The sequence below is a fragment of the Tribolium madens genome, unplaced genomic scaffold (assembly GCF_015345945.1).
Source record: "Tribolium madens isolate multiple individuals breed KSU strain unplaced genomic scaffold, Tmad_KSU_1.1 Scaffold_1;HRSCAF=32;Tcas5.2_LG8, whole genome shotgun sequence".
Lineage (NCBI taxonomy): Eukaryota > Metazoa > Arthropoda > Insecta > Coleoptera > Tenebrionidae > Tribolium > Tribolium madens.
In genome coordinates this window covers 4,525,811-4,550,445 of record NW_025400984.1, presented here as the reverse complement: position 1 = coordinate 4,550,445, position 24,635 = coordinate 4,525,811, and the positions used below count along the sequence as shown (strand labels likewise).

Below are 24,635 nucleotides of genomic sequence, written 5' to 3'. Positions count from 1 at the left end.
ACAAACCAACAGCTTCAAATCTTAGTAATAAAAAGAAACAAGGTTCAAAAATTCACCAACTTTCATCGAGATCACTTAAAGAATCGGAAAAAGAACCCGGCAGTTTGGCCTCAGGTGAAACTATAACAAAAGACAATAAACCAACACCTTCAAACCAAATTCGGGATTCCCCACTTGGCAGTTTGGCAGAAGAAGGTGAAATTCCAACTTCCTCACCTGGGAATATTTCAGAGAAAAGCCTCAAAGTCCAAATTCGGACTTCCCCTCCCGGCAGTTTGGCTTCAACTGGAAGTATAACAAAAGACAAACCAACAGCTTCAAATCTTAGTAATAAAAAGAAACAACGTTCAAAAATTCGCCAACTTTCAACGAGATCACTTAAAGAATCGGAAAAAGAACCCGAAATTTCGGCCTCTGCCCTACTGCTTGTTAGTAATAAAGAACGAAGACGAACTAAAAGTCGCATGCAAGTCCTTTCAAAATCACCTTGAATTGCCAATATCACGTGTACTGTCAAGCATAATAAAAGGGTAATTAATTCTAAATTTCGTAATCGTTGCAACTGTTACATCACGTGTTTTGTACCTAATTTTCTCGGTCAATTCGCAGAAAAATCAAACGTGACTTATTGCCCCAAATAAATGCAAATTTTTACAAGCGAGACCCTTCTGCATGTTTGCGCTTCAATTACCACCGCCGAGAAGTTCCCACGAGATTTGTGTACTCAAAGTCTGGGACCATTACGAGATTAATAACAACAATTCTCACTCTCACTCTGATTAATTTTCCCCGAAAAAAGGGATTTTATCAAAGATGTGGTCGGGTGAGTCACTGCTGGTGTATTCTTTTGTCTACCTGTGTGTCTTTGTCCGGTAAACCTGGCCGGATTGACTCTTATTATTTATGTAATTTGCTTAATTACATGGGAGCGGTAAGAGGATCAAAATCCAGGACTGTTAGAAATGCTAATCTCCAATCAGGATTCAGCAAAGAACCGTATCAGTGTTTTCGCAAAATAAGAAAACAACAACAATGCAGCTATCAGTGACATTAATTATTTTATCATCTGACAGAAATAGCCTTGACCTTTGCAGCATCCGAAATTTGTCAAAATTTGATAAAAGGTCACGCATAAATCACGTAAAAATGATACGATCATGGAGTAATGATAAGAAATTGCTACGTATTTTGACGCGTCAAAAGTGTGGAATCCTGTTCAGAAATACACAAATTTCGACCATTCATGAGGCAAAAATTTCGTGTTTTCTCTTTTCCCCATGTTCTCTGATAATTTAAACGATTCCGATAAAGCAACAATTAACAATAGGGAAATTGCCTTTGGTGCTTGCTCTCTCAACTCTCTTTCAATGGAATTTCCAGGTTTTTCCTGTGTAACACAATCCGTTAATGATTCACTCGCTCTAATCGAGTTCTATATTTAATTCGATTGTGTTTAAATTTGAGAATAGATCAATATTTACTAAGCTTTCAGGTGCGAGTTTAATATTTACACAATGCGTGTCTACTTGAGAGATTACTTACGTACAATTGTAATCAAAATTTATTGAGCTCAATATAGGACAATGAATGAGAACAGTTTTGTGGAATTGTGTAATTTTCAAGTTTGGGTAATTTAATGCGCAACTTGCTCAAACAAAGGAGACGTGAATTACGTCGGTAATTTTGATAATGGACGGTTTTCAGAAGCACTTTGAATTTATGATATAAGGGAATGTGTGAACGTAACTAAATGCTAGGCATAGGGTGGTACAGAGGGTGAAACTTTCAAACAATTTTCTTTCATTGCAAACTCCCCCAAAAATTTGTAGGTAGGTATAAACTACCCTGATTTGGCGCAAAAATTGCGTTCTTTAGGGTCGTAAACGAGCAAAATGCAGGAATGAATGAATTTAAAGTAGGTAACTATTAACACATTTATGGAATATTGAACTTCACTTCAGAAGTAAATAATGGAATATTTCACATTTTTTCTTTACAACATCCAGATGATTGAGACTAGGGGAGTTTGTTTGCTTGAGGGTGTAGCCGACAATCTGTCAAAAAAATTGGTGTAATTTAAATTAAATAAATAACAAAAAAACTGAAACATGACAAAAGTTTTGTCGTTAGCTAAGTGAAATTTCATAAAAACATTGTTATTATTTCTTAAAACTGTTACATAAACACATAAAAGGTTAAAAGAAAAAAATACTTTCCTCAATTAAACTATAGTAAGTGAGTATTGATTAATGTCACAATTTATGATGAAACATGTTTATTTTTATAAAAATAAAATATAATAAGTTCAAAGACAGAGACTAAAGCAAAAAAATTAAAAAATAAAACAAAACGATTTATTTAATAAGCAAATTTGAAAGATTATGAAACATGAAGAAGCAAAACAAACAAAAAAAAATAAGAAGATAATTTGAGAAAAGAGAACATTTTGATAACATAAAAAATATGTGAGAAATAATAAGTTCAGAATGTACATTTTTGAAAAATATACAAAAATAGATACGTCGTTTAGAATTTAAAATTTAAAATAGACAGAATAAAAAAATACAAAGCTAAAAATTTGTCAGAAATCTAAGAAAAAAAATTATAAAAATGAGTAAAAAGAAAGCATAAAACACAAAATATCAGAATGTACATTTTTGAAAAATATACAAAAATGTAACTAAGACAAAGAAATATTTTAAACAGAATGAAAAAATAAATATAAAAAAGACAAAAATGTTAAAAGCAAAAAAAAGAAAAAGACAAGTATAAAAAACAAATATTAAAAAAAAGAAAGTAGAAAGACAAAAATATTGGAGAAATGAAGTATTGATGAAATTATACGTCGTTTATAATTTAAAATAGACAAAATAAAAAATACAAAGCTGAAAATTTATGTCAGAAAAATAAAAAAAATTATAAAAATYAGTAAAAAGAAAGCATAAAAACACAAAAGTTCAAAATGTACATTTTTGACAAATGTACAAAAATGTAACTAAGACAAAGAAATATTTTAAACAGAATGAAAAAATAAATATAAAAAAGACAAAAATGTTAAAAGCAAAAAAAAGAAAAAGACAAGTATAAAAAACAAATATTAAAAAAAAGAAAGTAGAAAGACAAAAATATTGGAGAAATGAAGTATTGATGAAATTATACGTCGTTTATAATTTAAAATAGACAAAATAAAAAATACAAAGCTGAAAATTTATGTCAGAAAAATAAAAAAAATTATAAAAATAAGTAAAAAGAAAGCATAAAAAACACGAAAGTATAAAAAACGAATATTGACGAAGAGATGTTTAAAGTTATCAAACGAATGAAGACAGAAATATTGGAGAAGGAAAAAATGAAGAAAATATTCCAAAAAAGGGTGAATAGTTAAAAAAATTACATGCATCTTTAGTTTTTTTAACATTTTTTGTATAAAAAACCATAAAACATAAAACTAAAAATCATAAAACGGAGGTGTACCTATTATTATAATGACACAGAAACGAAAAACAAAACAAAGAATTTAAAAAATCAAAAAAAAAGCCAAAAGAAATACGGAATACATCAAAACTTGTATTTTTTTTCAATATTACTATTGCATTACTTTATTCAAAATTTCGGTAATTTTTAATTACTTCTTTTTAATTTGTTTTATTAAAACAGGTTTTGCAAGAAACTAATAATATTATTTTTTACACCTAATCACACTGACGAAATAAATCAATAAATAAGAACGTTTTGTAAACCTGGGCTTTTATTTCTGTGTAGGATTAGAGATAAAAATCATTTAATCAGCTTTGAAAGCTTATAATTTAATTTATTCAAACAGCAACAAGCTGATAAATATTTCAAAACTTTCACTGCTTTAATAAATAAATATCAATTATCTATTGTTCGCACTTCAGCAGTAGATGTCGAAAGCCTTTTTAGCCTTCATAATTGTACCATATTTTAACGCGTCAAGAATCGTAATGAAAAATATCGATTAGCAAGTTGTAGGTGTGATAAAAACAACTCTTGTCAAGTGTAACGTTGCCAGCATTGTTTGTTGCAAATTTTATCGCAAAAATATTACTTTCAAATGTAAATAAGCAAATCACGTGATAAGAAATAAACCCGCTCTTTTCCGCAGTTCATAAATCAAGTGCGTCACTAAAAATTGACCATTTTCGGACTGTTTACGACTCTGAAGAAAAGTCAAAGATAAACAGTCGTAAAACCAAATCGAGATAAGAATTTTCCACAAGGGACGATGCTGATAAGAGCGACAAACACCTCTTGGCAAAGCCCAAGAGGGTTCCTCCCCACTCGATGCACCTGTTCGTGTTGCCCATGTTGGTGTGTCTTGCAGTCGCCAGAGCGATATATACCGGTGAGGTCGCCACAGCTCCCCAGTCAACACTTCGAAACCGCTGCGTTCACGCGAGTTTTTCAGTGTTTTTGCCACCCCCATAGTGAAAATCCAAAGTTTAGTGACTGTGCAAAAGCCGCTTTTCCACACTTGTGCTCAAATAAGGTGAGTCTATTACACAATAAGTTTAAGGTCAGTAGATCAGAAAAAAAAGTCGAAAGTTGGGTCCCGACTAACACGGGGACTGAGACGGACCCCTGCGGTACGCCAATTATCATCGAAAAAACAAACTCATTATGATAATTGACTTTTAAGAGTGTTTGTCATTATTGGAGTAATTAGGTGGAGTAGTGGCGTCGACCTTCTCTATTGACCAAAGCGAATTGATTAGTGAAGGACTTTTTGCCCAACAACGTCGCAGGAAGACCAAAATTGGAAACAAATGGAAAGTTTCCTTATGTAAGCTCTTATATCACGCCAACCGAGAAAAATCCATTCAAAAACAACGAGCAAAACAAGTTGATAAGAAATTGGACTTGCAGTACAATTTTCGCAACTTTTTTTTCATTGGGTTTCCTGTAAACAGTTAGTGTTATTGTTCTAGTGACTCGCCGAAATTTTGCGTCGCTTGAGGACAATGCTCTCGGGAAAAGGACTCCACTTGTTTACAAGTGTGACTATTTTTGCTAGAATGGAGATCAAAGTGACCCAAATGGGCCAATTAAATATTGTCACGTTTGTAGTAACCTTCAAACCTAGATTTGGACCCTTTTTGATTCCTATTGATTTGGTGACTTTCCCCACTTGTGTAAAAAGTAGCTCATGGATCTAATCTTATTTAGTCGGATCGACTTTTCTCTCTTATATAACTGATTACAATGTAGAGAAGGTCGCTGTGTATACACAAAACCGCATCACACTTATTGCATTTTGATCGATTTGACACGCTAGCAACTTTGGGAATACAAGTCGATGTCATTGTCTGGTGATAGCCAAGTATGCGACCTTTGTTTTTATCAATGAAACTCGCCGAACGTTGATCTTGGGGCGCGAGTATTGATTAAATAATAAAGTTGGAACAGCACCCTCGGTTTTGTGGGAAACACGTGACCCGTGAATTTTACGGATATCCGGTTAAGTGGATCGGTGATTGTGACAACTTGGGACATTGCATACTCATTAGATGAGACAATGAGTGCGACTTTCACGTTTCACGGAGGTCCAAGGTTTGAAATCATCGCAAGGTTGGCGAAAATTTAGAAAACGCCGCAAGGAGGATTCCAAAACACTCATTTCCGTTGGCTGAACTTTGCGGTTTCAACTTGTGGCCTTTTGGATTTTTTCGATTTGGTCAATTCACTTTCTCTTCTAAGCCTTGTATCAATATTTGCAATGCTTTCACCACCGCCAATCAACGTTTTATGGGCCTTATTTATTAATTGACTTATTAATTCCTGCAATTTGCTTTTTCTTGATCGAAAGTTGCAGTTTAGTCAAATTAAGTTCATTTAAACTTTATACTGAAGATTTAAAAAATCGAATGTCAGTTTTATGAAATAACCAAGAGTCAATGAGTGGGAAGTGGTGTTAAGATCTTGACCAACAAGTCAAGAATTTAAGATAAAAATGATTTTTTAACTCAAACTCATGAAAATGTAGAATTTTTTTACGCAAAACCCAAATCTTATTAAAATTTTATGAAAGAAGAAAGATCTTGAAGTAAATATTAATATTTGAAATTGAAAATTCAGTAAAATAAATCAAAGAAAGCTTTAAAAATCCCAAGAACGATACCGAAAAAAACAAAAAAAAATTAAAATACAATATTAAGTATTCAATTCTTATGACTTAAAACACACATTTTACTAAAATCTTATGAAAATGTAAAGATCTTGAAGTAAATGACAAAATTAATTCAAATTCAATATAAAAATCCTGGAAAAGGCTGAAGAAAAAAAAAACAAAAAAAAAGTAATCAAAATACATCATAGAAATTTTGAAATTTTTTAATTCAATATCCAAATTTTGGCAATACTTGTAAAAATGTAAAGATCCTGAAGTAAATATTAATATTGCAATTATAAAATCGAAAAATGAAAAAAGTCAATAGTCAATATAAGCTTTAAAAATCCAGAGAAATAATAGATAAGGGAAAAAACAAAGTAACAATAGTTAACAATATGTATAGTTTAAATTAATCTGAGTTTCTGTTTTTGTTTATGTGGTTTTGAATTCGAATTTAGATTTTTTATTTCAATATCTTTAGAAACGGCATTAAATATGTTGGATATAAATTCACTATAAAATCAATAGGAAATTCATAAATTTTGAAAAAGCCTTTGAACGATACTTTTTCACAAATATCTCCACTGTTTTTGATTTTTTTTGCAAGCTTTTGATTGTTATGTGATTGGAATTTAAAAAATCAAGAAAATGATAATGATGACCAATTTTCTGTTTAAAAAATTCATATTCTTATCAAATATCTGATACATATAAATTTACTCACTCTCAAAAATAAGTTTTTCTCTTTGTTCTTCAAAATGCGATCCTTTTGTTTAGTTTTCAAATATTCTTCAATTATCATAATTTCTTGATTATTTTTTCCTAAACAAAAAGGGCAAAACAAAGATGAAAAACTCAAAATCCGGATGAGTTTTTTTCCCTTTAACTTTCAAATTCTCTCAAATTTCGAAGGAATTATTAATATTTGAAAAACTAAAGTTGATAACTGATAAGGATTTTACCAAGCGCTTTAAAAATCCTTGAAAACGATATCTCCAGAAAAGAAAAAAGTAATAATCAGAACTATTGAATTGTTTTAACTCAAATTGTTGTGAAATATGTTTGAAAATATTAAGTCGATAACTGAGAAGAATCCAATAAAAGAAGTCAATAAAAGTCCCAACAACGTTAATAAAAAAACAAATAATATGTAATCAAAACACATATATCAGAGAAAAATTAATTTGTTTTAACTGAAAACCCGAATTTTGCTCTAATCTTATGAAAATGTAAAAATCTTGAAAAGTGTTAAAAATCCTGAAAAACGGTGAATAAAAAATAACAAAAAAACAAGTAATAATCAAAATATGTCACAGAAATATTTTTTTTTTTAATTTAAGATCCAAGTCGTGTTAATGTCTTGTAAAAATGTAAAGATCTTGAAGTAAATAATAATATTTGCATTTATAAAATCCATAAATGATAAAAAAGCAATAAAATACTCAATAAAGCTTTAAAAATCCTGGAATATAATAAATAAGGAAAAATAGTTATTTATTATATAAGACGATAACGAAATTGTTTATCTACGAGTGAAAAGGTTAAGTTTACGAGTGACGAAGTTACGAGTGGACTTTTTTTCAGTAGATAAACAATCTTTATCGTCGTGTATTATATTTCGTTTTATTTTGTACTCACCTACCAGAATTTCTTGTACAAGGATAAAAACAGTAGATAAAATTACTTTATTTCACTAGACGATAAAAGGCTACTTTATCTTCTGAAATTAGTTGATAAAAGCACTCTTAAACGTCGAGTACAAATAAACAAAAAAATAAGTAATAACAAAATTAAAATTAATTTGAGCCTGGGGTTTGAGTTTTGATTTTTTACTTCAGTTTTTCTAGAAACAGTGATGTAAATGAAACGTTGGATATAACATAAAATCACTGACAATTTCGAAAATTCTGTAAAAATTTAATACATGCTGAGGTCTTAATAAAAACGTTGTTTTTTTAGTATAGGGTTTGAAAGATACTTTTCCACAAATATTTCTACTATTTTTATAAAAGGATTTTTTTCTTCAGAAATTCTTAATTTTATGTGATTAGAATTTAAAAAATCAAGATCTTGATAAAACAGCCATTTTTTCATTAACACATTCAAATTCTTATTAAATATTCAAAAACATACGTTTTTCCCAGGTTTCTCAATATGTGTATGTTTCATTAAAATTCCCTTCAAATATTCTTCAATTTCATAAAATCAAAAAGGACAAAAACAAAGACGAAAAATTCAAAATCTGGATGAGTTTTTTTCTTTATCATGTTTGGTTTCTCAATTTTCGATTCTTTGCTTAAGGGTTTCAGATTTTGAAATCTTTGTTTGTCGCATCTTGTTAATTTCCAACGCGATGAAGAGTCCCCTGTTGGGGTACCTTGAGGTATTTGTTTCAGTCGTCGATTAAAACTAATGATTTAATCGTTTCAATTGGATCCATGTGTAGTAATAGTCGTTCAAGGTCCGAGGAAATTTTCTTGGCGTCACTCCACCACGATGCTCCGCTTTGAGATGAAAATGTTAACAAACTAGGTCACGATTTATTTAAATAATACTGCACTTTTCGCAAACAATAAATAAAAAGAAGCCTTGACGACCGTTATCCTCGCACGTTGTAAATACAGTTATTAGTGATTCTTTCGTGTGTGGTGTGAGGGTTATTTCCCTGGAAATCAACACTTATTCTTGTGACCCGGATGAAGTCCGGGTGAAAGCATCCTCGAAATAGTTTAGGAGCTTTGCTTTCACTTTCAAGGGCCCGATGACAAGGCGAATGCCGTGTTTACAAACAAGAACAAAGAACTGTTAACTGTCGATGATCCCGATTACGCAAGAGATAGGTACATGAACCGGAGACGCGTCTTTGATTGCTACCTAGAGACGCGTTTCCTGGCGCCGGCTTTCTTGCAATAAATTACATAAAGTGAAGTCATTAACTGCGTAATATTATCGATGCGATCGATTCCAAATCGCCATTAGAGATCGCGGGACAGATGGCGCCGATGCTAAATCTACCCGTCAAGGTCTGATCACACCGCAACATTCACCTGTTTCAGCCTACCTCTTGTGTTTTCTTTCATAAAGGTCACGCGTTGTCTTATCCTTACTATAAATAGAACGGCCGGTGGTGGCCACAAACAATTCACATTTTCACAAAAATGCAACAAACACCCTTTGCGGTAAAAATCCCCACTAGAACCATGAACTAGATTTGCAAATATCGGGTGTTTTTCCATCTTGCAAACGAAAACAAGTGCATAAGTCATCGAAACGTCCAGATGTTTTCAAGTTTAATTCGATTAAAAGGGGAAGCTGTTTGATTCAGTTCATGCGGAGCGGAGATCAAACACTAAAAGTTCATTCTTCGAAACTGTAAACACTTGTTCAAAAAGGAAGCATCAAACACAACTTTTTAGTCTTATTTATCTCACAAAGTACCTACACCAACAATCTTAATTTTTTTCTTCAACTTGTGAATCTTCTTATTGCGATATTAAAGATGTATTTTTTCCAAGAGCTCTTCCAGAATTTTAAAATTATATCTACTTCATTACATTTGTTTAAGTTTCTTAATTCAGAACGCTCTTTTTTCTCCAGATCTCGACTATTTGTGGCACTAAGATTTTTTTAAATTTCGATCCTATTGATTCTTCAATAATTCTTAACCACTCATTACATTTTTAAATTATTTAATTTCATATTTTCAACGGTTTATGCATTTGTTTCGAGTATCTAATAAGTCCACTGGAAGTACAAACACCTCATTTGGTCCAATTTTTCGAAAATATGTGTAGCATCAAAGCTTTGACGTTTTTATACTATCTTATTATGCTTATTAGAATTAGGGAAAAATTGCTACCTTAATCGGGGTTTGAACCTCGAACCTTATGTCTCTGCACCACCACGCCAACGGCCAGTGTCTCTGCTCTAACCCAATATACAAGGTGTAACGAAAAAATGAGAATCCCAAATCAAAGCGATATAACTCAAAATATCTCCATTAGGAGCCAAAATTTAAAAATTATTTTCGTTTTTTTTAATAACTTTTTCATTTTATTCTTTCATTACTCCATTGAGTAATCGATTTTTATGATATGTGATATAGGCAATTTGATATCAAAACTACATGCTTTATGATTATTGTAAAGTACTTACCTTTTAACAATAACTTAACACATTTTAGCCAAATTTATGTTATACGTAATCCGAGTGGCGTAATTAAAGGGTTTTTAAATCTTATAAAATTTTTGTATCGGCCTTGGTTTTAGAGTAAAAAATTTAAGTAAACGTGTAAAAAATTTTGGACGTTGGCTATTTATTACTGTTGTTTTTAAAATTGTATAAAATATGGGTTTTAGTTTCTTTGTATATGTTTGTGTTAATTAACAATAACTATTTATTATCAATTAGTTAAACAATTAAAAAATCAAAAAAAATCATAATTTCAATGGCGTGATATTTATTTTATTTATTTTAACTGAATCTGAATCTCACGCTACTCTTTTTCCCAATCTTTTCGTTACACACTGTATTCATTCATACACATTTTTTTTAAATTATTTATTGTATTCGTATTTCTACACCGTTTTATGAACTCTTCTGAGTCTTCTGAGGAGTGCATTTGGAATAAATGGATCAATTTGAAGTTATAATTTTTATGAAGCACTTTTCAATTTTTGATTTTATAAAAAAAAATCATGTCCTACGACAAATATTCTTGAGAAAATTGCTAATAAAGACGAAAATAAAGTTGCTAGCTTAAATCCTCTTGATTAGGTACTGTTAAAAAAATCTGTTCTACATCTGGCTTCCTGATCCTTTATTTAATAAAACTTAAATTTAAAATATATAGAACGTTTCGGCAGCTGTTCCATGCCATCATCAGCTACAATTTACAAAACAAAACAAACATTACATTAAAACAATTACAGTTCAACACCAACCTACCAATTTATAATTATAAATTTAATAAGGTAATTAAATTGCAGTGATGAACATAGTAGGTTGGTTTTAAATTGTAATTGTTCTAATGTAATGTTTTCTTTTTTTCTTTCTTGGAGTTGATGATTTAAGTTTTATTAAATAATGGGGGCCAAATGTAGAACAGATTTTTGTTAAGACGAAAATAGTAAAAATATGGTATGTCCCCGGATTAAGTTTACAAAAGGAAAATGTTTTTGAAAAACATAATTTTAATAAATGGCAACTCAATGAAACAACTTTAAGATTTTAAAAAAGTCATTTTTAACAAGAACTATCATTATTTAATTAATAAATTAATTGTCAAAATGACATATAGTTGTCAAATAAATAAAAGCGCCAATGTGATAGGACTTAAACAGCGAGAAAAATTATTCCAAAACCAAGAAAAAAATGAACTTTTCTTTTTACTGAATCAGAATAATGAAGTTTTAATTACAGATTTGCTCGTTTCAGGTGAAGCAAAACATTTTTCCTTTGCAGTTTTGGCGTAAAATCAAAAAAAAATCCTCTTGTAAACTCAATCCGGGGACATACTGTCTATTTCTATATTCGACTATAACTTCTAAATTTCATCATTCCCATACCAAGAAGATCCAACAAGAAGTTCTAAACTATTATCGATGTCAGTCGATTTTGGGGATTTCCCGGAACATTTTGCAAACGTATAGTTTAAAAAACTATCCATTTTCACTGCAGGTACTTTGAGCGAAATTTACAAAATAAAAAAAGAAAACATTTCCCCATTTTCGAACATGTCATAAATTCGATAGAAATTTATGCTATATTGACGAGATGATTATGAATCTGACAAGTTTTTTGCTTTAGCTCCTCTAATTTCGCCGTAATCGGCGTGTTAAAAGTAAAAATCGACAGAATGTGTTTTTCTCTACTACAACACTTACTAAGGCAAAAAGCAAAAAACATCAAAAACTACTCTAAACCCGTATACTCGTAGTTCCTTTTGGTTACAGTTTTGGCTGATGGGCTATTTTTATTTTTATCGAAATTTTTACATTAAAAAAATCAAAATTTGAAAACTATGAGTTTTAGGTCAAAACGGTTTGTGGAGACAAATTCTCATGTTAATTGTTGTGCATATTGAATTAGTCTTGATTAGTTTCCATTTAAAAAAAAATTTTTTTTTCCTATATTGACCACCCACCGATCTCATATTAGTTATTATATACAAGAAAACATTTTTTTATTTACATATTTTTAATTTTAAAATTTCAGATTTAAAACGGATTTAAAAGAAACTAAAATTTTACAGTTCCTGAAATTCCTTTATTGTGAACATTAACAATTTTTAGTATAAGTATTATTACAATCATGTGTACACTTTTAATATTTCAGAAGCTACAAGCTTTCCTTGCTTCATTCAAAACCTCTAAACGAGTATAATTAGCCAAACCCCTCGATCCAGCAGACAGTTTGTCTATAATATCAATTTGGCATCGTCCCAAGTTGTTAATTGGTAATTACCATTCACTTCTCCTGCGTAGTATTCGTCACTTTGGCACCCATCCAAAGGAAACCTCCTCCTCCCTCACAATAGTGGTTGTTTATTTTTACAATTCTTATTTTTGCAGATTCGATCATGATGTGCCGCCTCAGTCGCAACACTTAGCCAGTCCGAAGATGACTTGAACCCCATCACCATGAAACCCGCATGCATGACCGTGTTAATCTCCATCGCATCTTGTGTCTGTCTCTCCTTCTGCTACCCCTCGAAGCCCCTAAACGAGCGCTCGACAGAGCTGGCTTGGGAGGCATGGTTGCTGGTCGACCAAAGCAACCGCCAGAGCGATTTGGGGCTACTACGACGAAGAATCACCCCGAAATCGGTCTTCATAGCCCCCACGTTCAGCCCCGACTCGCTCCCCGCCTGCGCCGAGGGCTACAAGTCGGACATGATGGGGCGCTGCGTGAAAATCATCAAAATCAACGAATCGGTGCATTTCGATTTCCTCCTCCAGAAGCTCAACGCGCAATTCCCCGACTATGAGGAAGTGTTTGAGGACAACTCCACTCATGGACCCCTCCAACTCAACATCCCTCTATTGGGGGACGAGGAGAAGGACTCGGATGTGGCCATCGTGGTCACCCCCTCCAAGAAGAGCCACCACGAGACCACCACGAGTGTTAAAGTGGACGTCAAGAGGAACGGAAGTGATAAGTTTGGGGTCGAGGATGTTGCTGCGATTTTGGGGGTCAAGCCCGAGGAGGTCGAAATGACGACAATCGCGGATTTTGCCACCACGATCATGGAAAGCACGACTTTTGAGGCTACGACTGAGACCACCACGGAGAGTAGCACTCCCACAACCACTACAGGGAGTGGTGAGGAGACAACGACGCTCCTCGAAGGCGAGGCCCTTTTCTGGAGGAGGATTTAAGGACTGTGAGGCTCTAAGTTGCGACTTAGAGTGAACTGCTACTAAACCAAATCACGTACAAACAAACAGTAAGACAATAAAAGAACACGCCCAGAAATCGCGTCACACCCTACCCATCGACGAAACGAGGTTGATGGTCCTAGTCTAGGGTGTACCAGGGTTCAAACCAAATCGCTAGCTTCATTGTGATTCTTTTAGTCTTTAACTACGGTATTTATTGTACATAATGTGTATATGGAAGTGCAAATGTTTTAATTTGTCGTTTCTTGTATATATTATTTATTTTACTAACGCGAGGAGTGAGCTTGACCACAGTATTACACACTCCGATTTACTAATCTTATCAACTGTATTTTTAATTTACTGTTGTAGGACTAGGTTAATCGTGCAAATGTAACGTATTTCCCGTATTGTTTTTCGATATCAAACCCACAAAAACACTAGACTGATTAACCTTTTGTTCGACTCTTAGGTACAAATGTAAAGTTAGATTAAGTTGAAAGGTATTTATTATCAGAATATTCCATGTTATGTTCTTGTGCCAGTATACAAATAAATTTACAAGCAGACTACTCAATTTTTTGCACCTTTATCAAGGACTTGCACCTCGTAACCTTTAAACGCTATATATAGGTATCAAAACTAGTTCGATTCGACCTCCATTTTGAATCACGTACGTATAAACAAAGTACACCTAATAACACCGACAACTTCCGTGATATAATCAATGTTTTTTTTGACGTCATTCTCCAAAATGTTTCGACAAGCAAATCATTACAAAACACTAAAAATACAATTACTGCTTACGTCATTTCAAATGTAACATAAACGAACCATCGTTTGCAGGCCTGCCAAGCGCTACTTTGAACGATCACTCTGTATATGAATAAACAACTCGAGATTGATTTGTAATACTTGGGTAGGTACCGTTTACAAAGATTTACTTGTATGTGAAAACTAGAATTTAGAGTTAACTAAGCTAATCAGATTTCTTTTAAATTAATTTTTGTTCTTATTTGTTGGTTTTTCGGCTTATTTTTGGCAAAACTTGGCTGAAACATGTGCTAGAAGTTTCACAAAAGCAAAAACTATTTGCTAGTTTAAACTTATTTTTTTAATTTCCGTCAATAAAATCGATTCTTTAAGTCAGAAATGAGTTTAAATGTTCAAAGAAGATCGAATTAGTTGATTTTCTGTTTATTTCTCCTTAATTGTGCAAAATATTTGCATTTTTGGCTGAAAAACCGTGCTAAACGTTCCAAAAAAAAAACAAAAACAATGACGTTTTAGTACTAATCTGGCTACTTTTTCAACTGTTTAAAAAAACTTGCAAATAAAACTGAGTTTTTAGGTCAAAAATGAGCTTAAATGCTCAGAAAAGAAAAAAGTAGTAACACTTATAATACAGGGTGCAACAGAACTCGCGCCCCAGAGGAAAATGCCATATAAAGTAAGATACCAGGAACATGGAAAAAATGTTAAAAAAAAATTATATATAAAAATTTCGAAGTTATGAGAGTTTAAACTTTAAAGTTTGCACTTTGACTCTATTTATTTCTGTTGGAAAAATAATTTTCCAAGTTTTTTTGCTATAGGCTATTAAAACAGGAAACAAGGAAGCTGTAGCCTAAATTGTAACTCTGTTCAATGTTAAGTATTTAGCAAAATTTTATAATTTGTATAATTTGTTGATTTTTGGCATATTGTTGATATAATTTCGTGAAATATTTGCACTTTTGCAACAATGTCATTTTAGACATAATTTGACGATTTTTTGAACCGTTAAAAAACACGCAAATAAAAGTGATTTTATCTAGGTCAAAAAGGAGTTTAATTGCTCAAAAAAGGAAAACCAGCAACATTTCTAACCTAATTTATTGATTTTTGGCTTATTTTTTATGTAACTTAGGGAAATATTTGCATTTCGGTTAACTGTTAAATAAAACTGAGCCAAAAATGAGCTTAAATGCCTCAATTTTTTTAAAGCTCAGAAAAAGCAATTACATATTCGAAATTTCGGCTTTCTACGACAAAATTTTGCGAAAAAAAATGCGTTAAAAACCCGAATTTGGACATAATTATAAGCTTTTTAACAATTTTAATGTTGTCAATTTTGTAATAGTACCTAATTATATACCAAGAAATAAAAAACAAATTTTATAGCTAAGCTGAATTATAATCAAAACACGTGGTTTATACTCATAATTTTTTCACTATTAGCACATTTGTTTCTTCAACCATAATAATGTTCACAACCCACAATACACAAAATTGTTGAATAATGAACTAGTTTAGGGCCTATTTTAGACACGATGTATGTTTAATATGAAGCTAGTAGTACAAACATCTTTATCAGAATTAAATTAGAAGCACAAAAATTGTACAAAATGAATGTACAATTCCAGGAAACGAAATGAATTAAACAGGAATTAACATTGTGAAATAGAGCAAAAATTTAAATTTGAGACAGTGTCGCCAATCAGAAGAAACTTTTCTTGAGATTGTTCGATTAGTTTGAGCCAAAATTTTGACTTTAATTAACAATTAGTTACCTGATTAGGTAGTTAGACAAAAAAACACACTCAAAACTAGAATAATAAAGCGATAAAACTATCGTAAGCGATAAAAATAATCGGTAAAATACCGAATCTAGGGTAATTTCTAAACATCCAGACCGCCAACTTAAAACAAGTAAACATAACCTCATTTCGTGCAATTTACTCTTAAAACTCTAAATAATCGAACAAGATGGTTTTGCTCCAGTTTTGGAGGAATTTTAGTACAACGATGAGACACCTAAAGTCAGTTAAATTGAAAAATGTGAAGGGTACGAGCTCACACGAGTGGCTCTCTCGCCAACTCGCAGACCCCTACGTAGAGAAGGCAAAAATGATGAATTACAGGTACCCACCCCTTAACTGCCCCCCATTTCAACTAATTATTCACTTCAAGGTGTCGCAGCGCCTTCAAATTGCTCGAAATCGACGACAGATTCAAAATTTTGCGGCCCGGATTTGTCGTTATTGATTGCGGGGCTGCGCCCGGCTCGTGGTCGCAACTGGCCGTCAAGAGGGTGAATTCCGACGGGTTTGACCCTAAACAAGCCCAAGGAGTGGTTATCTCAATTGACAAGCAACAAGTTTTCGCAATTAATGTGAGTTTGTGGATGGCGTTTCATGCATTGATTTTTGCTTCCAGGGGGCTACGATTTTGGGGAATATGGACTTTACTGACCCGAAATCGCAAGATGTGTTAATTGAGACGCTCAGAGGGAGGAAAGCTGATGCTGTTATTTCGGATATGGCCCCCAACGCAACCGGTGTTAAGGACTTGGACAATGAGAATATAATTCGGCTGTGTTATAGTGTCCTGAGGTTTGCTGTGCAAAATTCTCAAGTTGGGGCTAGTGTCGTGGTGAAATTGTGGCAGTGTGGGCAAGCGAAACAATTAGAAAATGACTTGCGGAAATTCTATGATAGTGTTAAATTTGTAAAACCTAATTCGAGTCGGTCAGATTCCGCCGAAATTTTCTTACTCGGGAGGGACTTTAAGGGACTAAAAGTCTAGTTTGAAAAATATTCTTTTACTTATAAATATGTACAATTCACATAAAGCGCTCTATCACAAGAGAAACACAGAAAAAACCTCTACCCAGGCTGTGTTTGTTCACTTAGCGCGTGCGTTCTAGGACTGGATTATTGCTCTTTTCGCTCCTATTAACTGAAAAATGCTCAAGATGAACTGATCGACGGCCTGCTATCCTAAGAAAAAGTGTATTTGTTCGTCTTTAAATTGCAAATCTTTGAACAACTGTTGCGTCAAAGTTGTAAAAATCGTGGGGCCGCAGACCATAAAGTAAATATCGTTTTTAACATAAGTGGTTTCTTTCAAATGATCGGCGATTGTTTCCTCGAGGATTGACCGGCTGATGTGCCCCCGGAGCCCCGTCCACGAGTTATCAGCCTGCGATAAGACGTGGAAAATCTTGAAACGGGGCTCCTCCTTCTGGAGCTCCTCGAACTGGCTTCGGAAGGGAATGTCGTCGGGGGTGCGGTTGAAAAACAGTAGCCTTAAACGCTGACTGAAATAATCTAGTGCCATTATTGTTGCAAGGTTGGTATTCTCGTTTTCATATTAATGTGCATCGAAGTAGTCGTTGTGAAAATTCAAACAATCCTAACCCCAATCTTCCCTAAAAATTATTATTTTTAAATAAATGTGTAACCCTGGTAGTAAAAAATAATGAAAATTAACACAGAGTAGCAAACTTAAAGGTCTGAATGACATTAATGACACTTTTTGTGTGACTTCTACAACCTACTTGATGCACAATAAAATGAAAAAGATTATACCGGGGGTCAATGCCCGCTTACCACTTCCTTATTCTTCGCTCTAGAAGGAACAAAATGATGGCAAACATGGGCGTGATTCCGGTCCCAGCCGCCAGGATAATGAAAGTCTCGCGTTTTTCGATTTCTTGCAGATTGAAAGACCCTAAAGGCTTGGAGATTGTAACAGTGTCGCCAGTTAAGCAGTCTCCAAGTATTTTGCTAAGATTTCCCTCGGGGTAGCGTTTCACCATGAGGCAAATACTGTCCGTGGTGGAACTCTGTTGGCGGAATTTGCTGAAAAGGCAGATGGGGACGGGAGTATAACTCCGGACGATTTCCTCCCCTTTGATTGTATCAAAAACCTTGATGTGTTTCCCAAGCGGGACGACACTTTTGGTGTTATCATTTCTCTCCAATTCGATAAGAACCGTGTTGTAATTCACCTTGATTTTGTTAATTACTTTGCATTTTACTTTCGCTTCCACTAGCGAGTTGGTGCAAGCTCTCGCCTTTTGTTTGAGCACCCCAAAATTGTCCCAAACCCCCCCTTGGCACTTCTTGTACCCCAACTCGACTTTCCCCGTTTCGCACGTGACTTTAATCCGTCCCGGCCAATGCACCTTGTCAGCGAAAATAATCTCATTCTCGAAAATCGTGTTATTGTAAGTTAAAAAAATATTGTGTGTGTTATCGTCACTCTGATTCGTCTCAAGCATCGGATTCGAAAAATTCCCCGTATAAAAAATAATCGTAATGTGATCCGATTTTTGGATCCAGTCGAATCTCGGTAACAAAATTGGTTCCCTTGTGGCATTTGTGACAGTCTCATCGTTTGGTGCGTTTACATTTTTCCCTTCTTTCTCACTCTTGAACACCTCTTCCGGCTCAAATTCCGCGTGTGCTTTCAGTTGTCCGATGTAACACTTGGTGAGAATTTGGTCGAAGTTGACCCACGGATGGACATCCTCGAACAGTCTCGTTGCGTCCTTGCCGGCGCCTTTCATGAGCTGCTCGGGGCCCCCGGGGTGGAATGGCAGGTATGCGGTGACGTTGTACACCCGCCCCCGGATGCATAACCAGGCGTCCGACTCCTTGTTATGCAGGGCGAGCTCGCTAGGTGTCACCTACGATAAATTTCATTAAGGGTTTTAATCAACTTGGGGGTTTACCGAAAGGTTGCCGGCCTGAGCACCCACTCCGGTGAGGTCTCGCCCGGAGGAGCCCAACCGGATCCAATCCATGAGGGAGTGGCCGGGCGCAAGGGCATATTTGTTCCGCAAATTCCCTGAAAACAAATTGAGTTTAAAAAAATGTATAACTGGTTGCATACACAATCACAGGCATTGTAAATATTATTCTTTAATTATACCAAATTTAATGTTAAAAGTAGAAGTTTCGAACAAAGAGAACACTGGAATGCAATTTATCTCGGCTTTCTTTAATTCGCAATGCCACAGTGGCAGGGAATCCACCCATTTCAGCGATTGAAGTGGGTGTCATTTTCACTGAAAGTAAGGTAAAGAAACGCACAATGGATCCCTCCTCCGTTCAAGTTCCATTCTCCCCGGTGTCAATTCTGAAACACCGGACCCAAGTTCGAATTTTCAATCGACTTAGAAAACTCAATATGGCGTTGCTATTTTCGAAAAAGGAAAATCGAATTCGTGTCGCAGTCGATAAAACAAAAAGGTTTCCGACTTGAAACTCCGGCAATTAAGTTAAGTTTTATTTGGCCGGAGGCGAGGCTGTAAACCGGACTTAATTTATTCCGGGTACAAGGATTACAACTCACACAAGAAATTGCACTTTTTGTGCTCTAATGTCAAGTCGAAGCTGCTATTGATCGTAACTTTCTCTGTTAAAAGAAAATTAAATCAACATATATAAAAGGAGAGTGCTTTCATGATCTTTTATGTATGTATAGTATGCTTCAAAGGCAACGTGACTGGAAATTCGAAGGTGCATTACTGGTTGCAGTCAAATTTAGCGGGGATATATTGGATACGTACTCATCGTCTATTCATAGCGGATTTCAGATTTTCTAGTGACATTTTTATTGCCACTTGAAAGCAAATCTAAATAAGCTTTCAGATGGGAATCTGCGTAAATAGTTTATTTTTAAAGAACTGAAAAGTGTACCCTTACCAGAAGCAATTTTTATACCAACGTGGGGGGGGAATAAATAAATTAATAAACCTTTTTTAAAAAGAGTCACGATGTCACAGTCAATATAATAATAGGCAAACTCAGAGTCTATGCCTTTAAATTTCTTTTTTAACAATGCTTAAATTTGTATAAATGGTTGCACTTCTTTTTTTGGTTTTTGTAATACAATGCCCGCGCTGGAGCCTCCCCACACTCTCCATAAATCACAACGAGGCAATAATTCTCAAGATAGCGTTTACCTTGTCAATATTTTCCGCGCCCAATTTGTCTCATCATCGATTGAATCCGAAGCAATCTATCTTGACGTGCTGTGTATTCCCGGTTTAAAGACTGTTTTAACGCATGCTTAACGGGCTTAATTAGACTAGACGCACTAAAACCCATCTCGAATATTTTCCAACCGGAACACTTTTTACTCGAGATGTCACAAACATGAAGTTTTAAGAATCATCCGATCGAAGATTCGCGATTGAAAGAAACTTGCTCTAAAAGCTCTGAAAAAGCTCACTGAAGGAAATACCCCAAGACAGGAAGCAAGTGGAAAAAGTTCGGGTTTAAAACGTTGATTGATATTTTTTGGCAGCGACAAGCTTCATTTTCATTTCTCTACACTTTTTGCCATGTATTGGCGTTTATAACGCAAAAGAATGTATTGTTGGTTGCCTAACGATGATGCATTATTTGTCTTAATTGAATCAAATTGATCGATATAATGGTAACAGAGCGCAACCAATTACAGAAACTAAGATGCGAGACAAAAGAGCCTCAATTGAGTTGAATGTTAAACTTTGTAAATGGTGTAATAACACTAAAATTGGCAAAAAAATAAAAGTCCCTTGTCTTGTTTTTGCAATTATGTTCAAATCAAGTCCCGAGACTTGTATTTAATGAAAAATAAACACAAGTCGTGCCCGGCGTCGGAATCGGAAATATTTGATTCCGAACCTGTAATTGAATCAGTAAGCCTCTTTCGATCCCCAGTGAAATTAATTATGTGCTTTACTTAATCGAGTAACCACAAGTGGGTTTATTAGACCTTTTGGGCCCTCGGAAGTCCAGATCTTTGACCTTAATTAATCAAAAAAAGATATATTTCGGGTCGATGGACCAAAAATGCGCTTTCGGGGATGGTGATTATAAAATTCGCATTTCGTCACGCATTTATAATTCAGTGGATTAGGGGTCACAGGTGTTTATTGATCGGTTTGTGGTCTAATTTCGTCCGAAAAATTTACTTTAATTTGAAAAATACGTCAATCGATCTGTTTTCGTGATAATGCATAATCAAAGACTGGGGATAATTGGATCTGCCATTTACTTGTCTAAACGTATTATACCGTGAGAGACGAATTTATTCACTAGCGTTTAATTAATTAAACGCGATTAGCTGCTTACGCTCGATTGTTTAGCAGATCCCGTGATATTAATTAATAATGGCATCGGCAAGTAGGTACGAAATGACATAACTTGGACCAATGGAAATTGAACAAAAACTATTTTTTTAGTAGATAAAATTTATCAGTAAAATCAAAGTGGTTCTACTACATTGCAAAAATATAACAATAAAAATGTTATTATCGCTTCAAGGTCTAAATAACTTTGTTTTCATAAAAAAAATAATAACCCGCTTATCACTAAATGTGTATTTACACATAATACACATAGAAGTAAAAGAAAATTTAGAAAATAAAAACGTTGACATGAAAATTCGGACTTTGATTTTTGAAAAGGTCGATACTTAAATTTAAAACTTCCACTAAAAACTTTTTTCGCTTTTTTCACTTACAAATCAGAATTTCTGTTTTACTTAAACTTGTAAACATTTTTACTAAATGTACTAGAGAAACAATGAACTTACTTGATTAAGTGATAATAAATTTCGATTTTTTCTAAATAATTTTGACTCACAAATTCAAAGTTTTACTTAGGTGGGAACCTTTCAAAGAAATGAAAATTTCTTTTTTCAAACTCAAAATATGGTCCAGCAGAATCAAAATAGCTTACAATCTTTGTAATAAAAGTAAAACTCTGAATTTGGGAGACAAAATTCGAAATTCACCATCACCTAATTAACATTCTTTTAATTTCAAAATATGGGCTAGTAGAATTAAAATCCACAATTTTTATAAACTTAAAATTCTAACGACTAATTAGTTTTGTTTTCAAACTAGAAATTTTAAACTAAAAATCACAACATTTTATCACAACTTCGACACTTATTCTATCATATTTCGCCCAAAAAACCTTAAATTTTCATTTGTAATCCACAATTTTAAGATTAAAATGGAACTTTCGTTTTGCTTAAGTTTTCAAACAAGCATTTTACTGAAAAATAATAATAACACATCTCTTTCATTAAGTAACAAATTTCGAATTTTAAGTAATATTGACGTTCAAATTGTTTTTGTAGAACAAAAACGGGAAATTTTCTATTTATAAACTAAAAATATAGTCTACTAGAATTAAAATTTTAAATCTCTAAGCTTTCTGTATTAAATTCGTTTTATTTATGTATTTGAAAATTCCAAAATTCCAAATAGTAAGTATGTCATACTTATGTTAAAAACCAAGTTTCATAAAACCAGTTTTGAAGCACGAAGTCAAGGTTAAAAAACGAGTGGCGTAGCCTCGAGTTATTTAAAGAATGAGTGCTTCAAGGTCTTATGGAACGAGTTTTTTTTACTATTTTTTCGAAATGCCGTTTTTAAACAATTTTTTTATTTTAAAAAGTCAAAATTTGATCTAGTCGCCTTTTAACTATTAAGCTATTAAGACATCTCGCGTTCTTCAATATGTCTATTAGAAAATCAATAAATTACAAATAATAAGCTATTAAAATATCACTTACCTAAGTTATTATAATTTAACATCCATAATAAATATAAAAACCCAAATTCAAAAGAAATAAATAAGAAACTTCAAGATAAAAGTGACATTTATTTATTACTACCACAAAAGTAACATAAAATTATGAAAAAATTAAAAAAAAAATATGGAAGGAAAGCAATAAAGGTTAGCATTTTCCTTACTTAAATTACTATTGCCTCAACAAAATATTAAAATTTATTTAAAAATCTGCAATTTTGATCCTCCGTTCCCAAAATAAAAATACCTACAATTTAAGAAAGATTTTTGAGTTTTTAATTCATAAATTCGCAATTTCTTTTGTTCGTTTTTTTAGATTTCTTATTCTTTCACATTCACAAATTCCAATCAGCCAATTTTCTTGTAACTAGAACGTAACAAACCACGGAAAAAATCCACCTGCCAAATGAAATAAAGATAAATGCGTCCGAAAATTGCAGACAAGGTAATGAAGAATCTCCAACCCTCCACACATCCAACTTTAATAAAGCCGAATCCTCACAATAGTCCAAGTAACAAAAAGAACAACAGTGTCAATCACGAACATAAGACTCTGCTCGATAAAAACAAGATTAATGAAAGCAGACGGAAAAATTTCTATTTTCATACCACAAGACGCTAAATTATTTACGATTCCCGAAGCAAACACGAAATAACATCGGAGAAAATTACTCAGTTTTCTAAATTTATTGAAAATTCACGGGATGATCGAACGCTGGAGCTCCGGATATTATGACCCCGGATTCTCTCACAAAGGGCCACGCAATGCGTGCTTACAAAGGCCGACTTTGATCCAAAAACATCTTGCTCTGAATTTTTTATCACTAATCGGTAGAATATGGACGCTTTCGGGCGTTAATGATGGTTGGAAAATCGCACAATTGGAGTAATTAATTCAAAGCATCCGGGGCTTTGCCTATTTCCGACTCCGGACGAGTTAATTAGTTTAGTTAGGGGCTAGCACCCGGAAAGTACAGCATGGTGATTTCATGAGGCATCTTTTTCTAAAACGAACTGTACACAAGGGTGGGTGGAATGAATTATTTACGGGGTGATGCACCGCATTGCCAGAAATAATATACTCCGGTTTTACACATGAGAGGGTTGTTATTGTTTTTCCCCCAAAAAACGCTTTGGGTTAAAGTTAAATTTTGTTCAAATAAAAAATTGATTTTATTGAGATGAGGGTAATCTAAATATAGAACTGGTTTTAGAGTCCATGTTCTTTAGTCAATTACTTGAAAGGCATTTCGATTATGAATTCCTCAAATTACAATCTTGGCTCATATCGGGCTAGAAATTTTCCTCTTTGACGAAAAGGGTATTTTCACTCAATAATTTTGTCGTAAATTTCAAAGAAAAGTAATTTTTTCCTTACTTCAAATGTAGTACAGGGAATTCCAATTACTATTTCTAAACATATAATTTTGAATTAATTAGTTTTATTTCCAAATTGAGATTCAAAGTCAGAATTTCGACAAATAAATTTAAAAAAGGATCAAATTTTCGCACTTGTAAACCTGAATTTCGAAATTAAAATAGAAATTTTGTTAGGTATACTTAAACGTGCAAAAAGACATTTTTACTGATTGCATTATTATTAAAATTGCAATTTCCAAACTTAGAATTCATTTTATTTCGAAATTTGAAATTTTAATAGTCTCAAGATTCAAACGGAATTTTAACACGTAAACATTCAAAATTACGAAAATTTTTCCCAAATCTCGAAATTATTATTATCAAGACACCTCACCGAAATTGTCA

General features: G+C 33.3%; 4 protein-coding genes across 7 annotated transcripts in view; 3 read left to right on the top strand and 1 right to left on the bottom strand.

The window, feature by feature from the left end:
* Window positions 1–617, top strand: part of LOC123004087 (golgin subfamily A member 6-like protein 22) — a 6,019-nt gene extending 5,402 nt beyond the window's left edge. The window contains exon 4 of the mRNA XM_044397201.1: window positions 159–617. Within this exon, the coding sequence (XP_044253136.1) occupies window positions 159–491 (333 nt within the window). The 3' untranslated portion in view covers window positions 492–617. The remainder of the gene's footprint in view (window positions 1–158) is intronic.
* A 3,694-nt stretch (window positions 618–4,311) lies between these two features.
* Window positions 4,312–14,081, top strand: LOC123003924. The gene is made up of 2 exons (XM_044396980.1): window positions 4,312–4,510; window positions 12,703–14,081. Exon 2 carries the CDS (start codon window positions 12,772–12,774, stop codon window positions 13,507–13,509), a length of 738 nt encoding a protein of 245 aa, XP_044252915.1. The 5' UTR covers window positions 4,312–4,510; window positions 12,703–12,771; the 3' UTR covers window positions 13,510–14,081.
* A 2,112-nt stretch (window positions 14,082–16,193) lies between these two features.
* LOC123016194 (rRNA methyltransferase 2, mitochondrial) lies at window positions 16,194–17,383 on the top strand. Its single transcript, XM_044416433.1, has 3 exons — window positions 16,194–16,412; window positions 16,462–16,663; window positions 16,708–17,383. The coding sequence occupies exons 1-3, from the start codon at window positions 16,258–16,260 to the stop codon at window positions 17,074–17,076; spliced, it is 726 nt and encodes a 241-aa protein (XP_044272368.1). The 5' UTR covers window positions 16,194–16,257; the 3' UTR covers window positions 17,077–17,383.
* The window catches only part of LOC123016192 (cytochrome b5 reductase 4-like), a 27,940-nt gene continuing 20,381 nt past the window's right edge, over window positions 17,077–24,635 (bottom strand). For all 4 annotated transcript variants that reach the window (XM_044416428.1, XM_044416431.1, XM_044416429.1 and 1 more), the window contains 3 exons: window positions 19,010–19,125; window positions 17,883–18,964; window positions 17,077–17,590 (listed from right to left, as the gene is read on the bottom strand). In XM_044416428.1, the coding sequence (XP_044272363.1) occupies window positions 17,266–17,590; window positions 17,883–18,964; window positions 19,010–19,125 (1,523 nt within the window). In that variant the 3' untranslated portion in view covers window positions 17,077–17,265. The remainder of the gene's footprint in view (window positions 17,591–17,882; window positions 18,965–19,009; window positions 19,126–24,635) is intronic.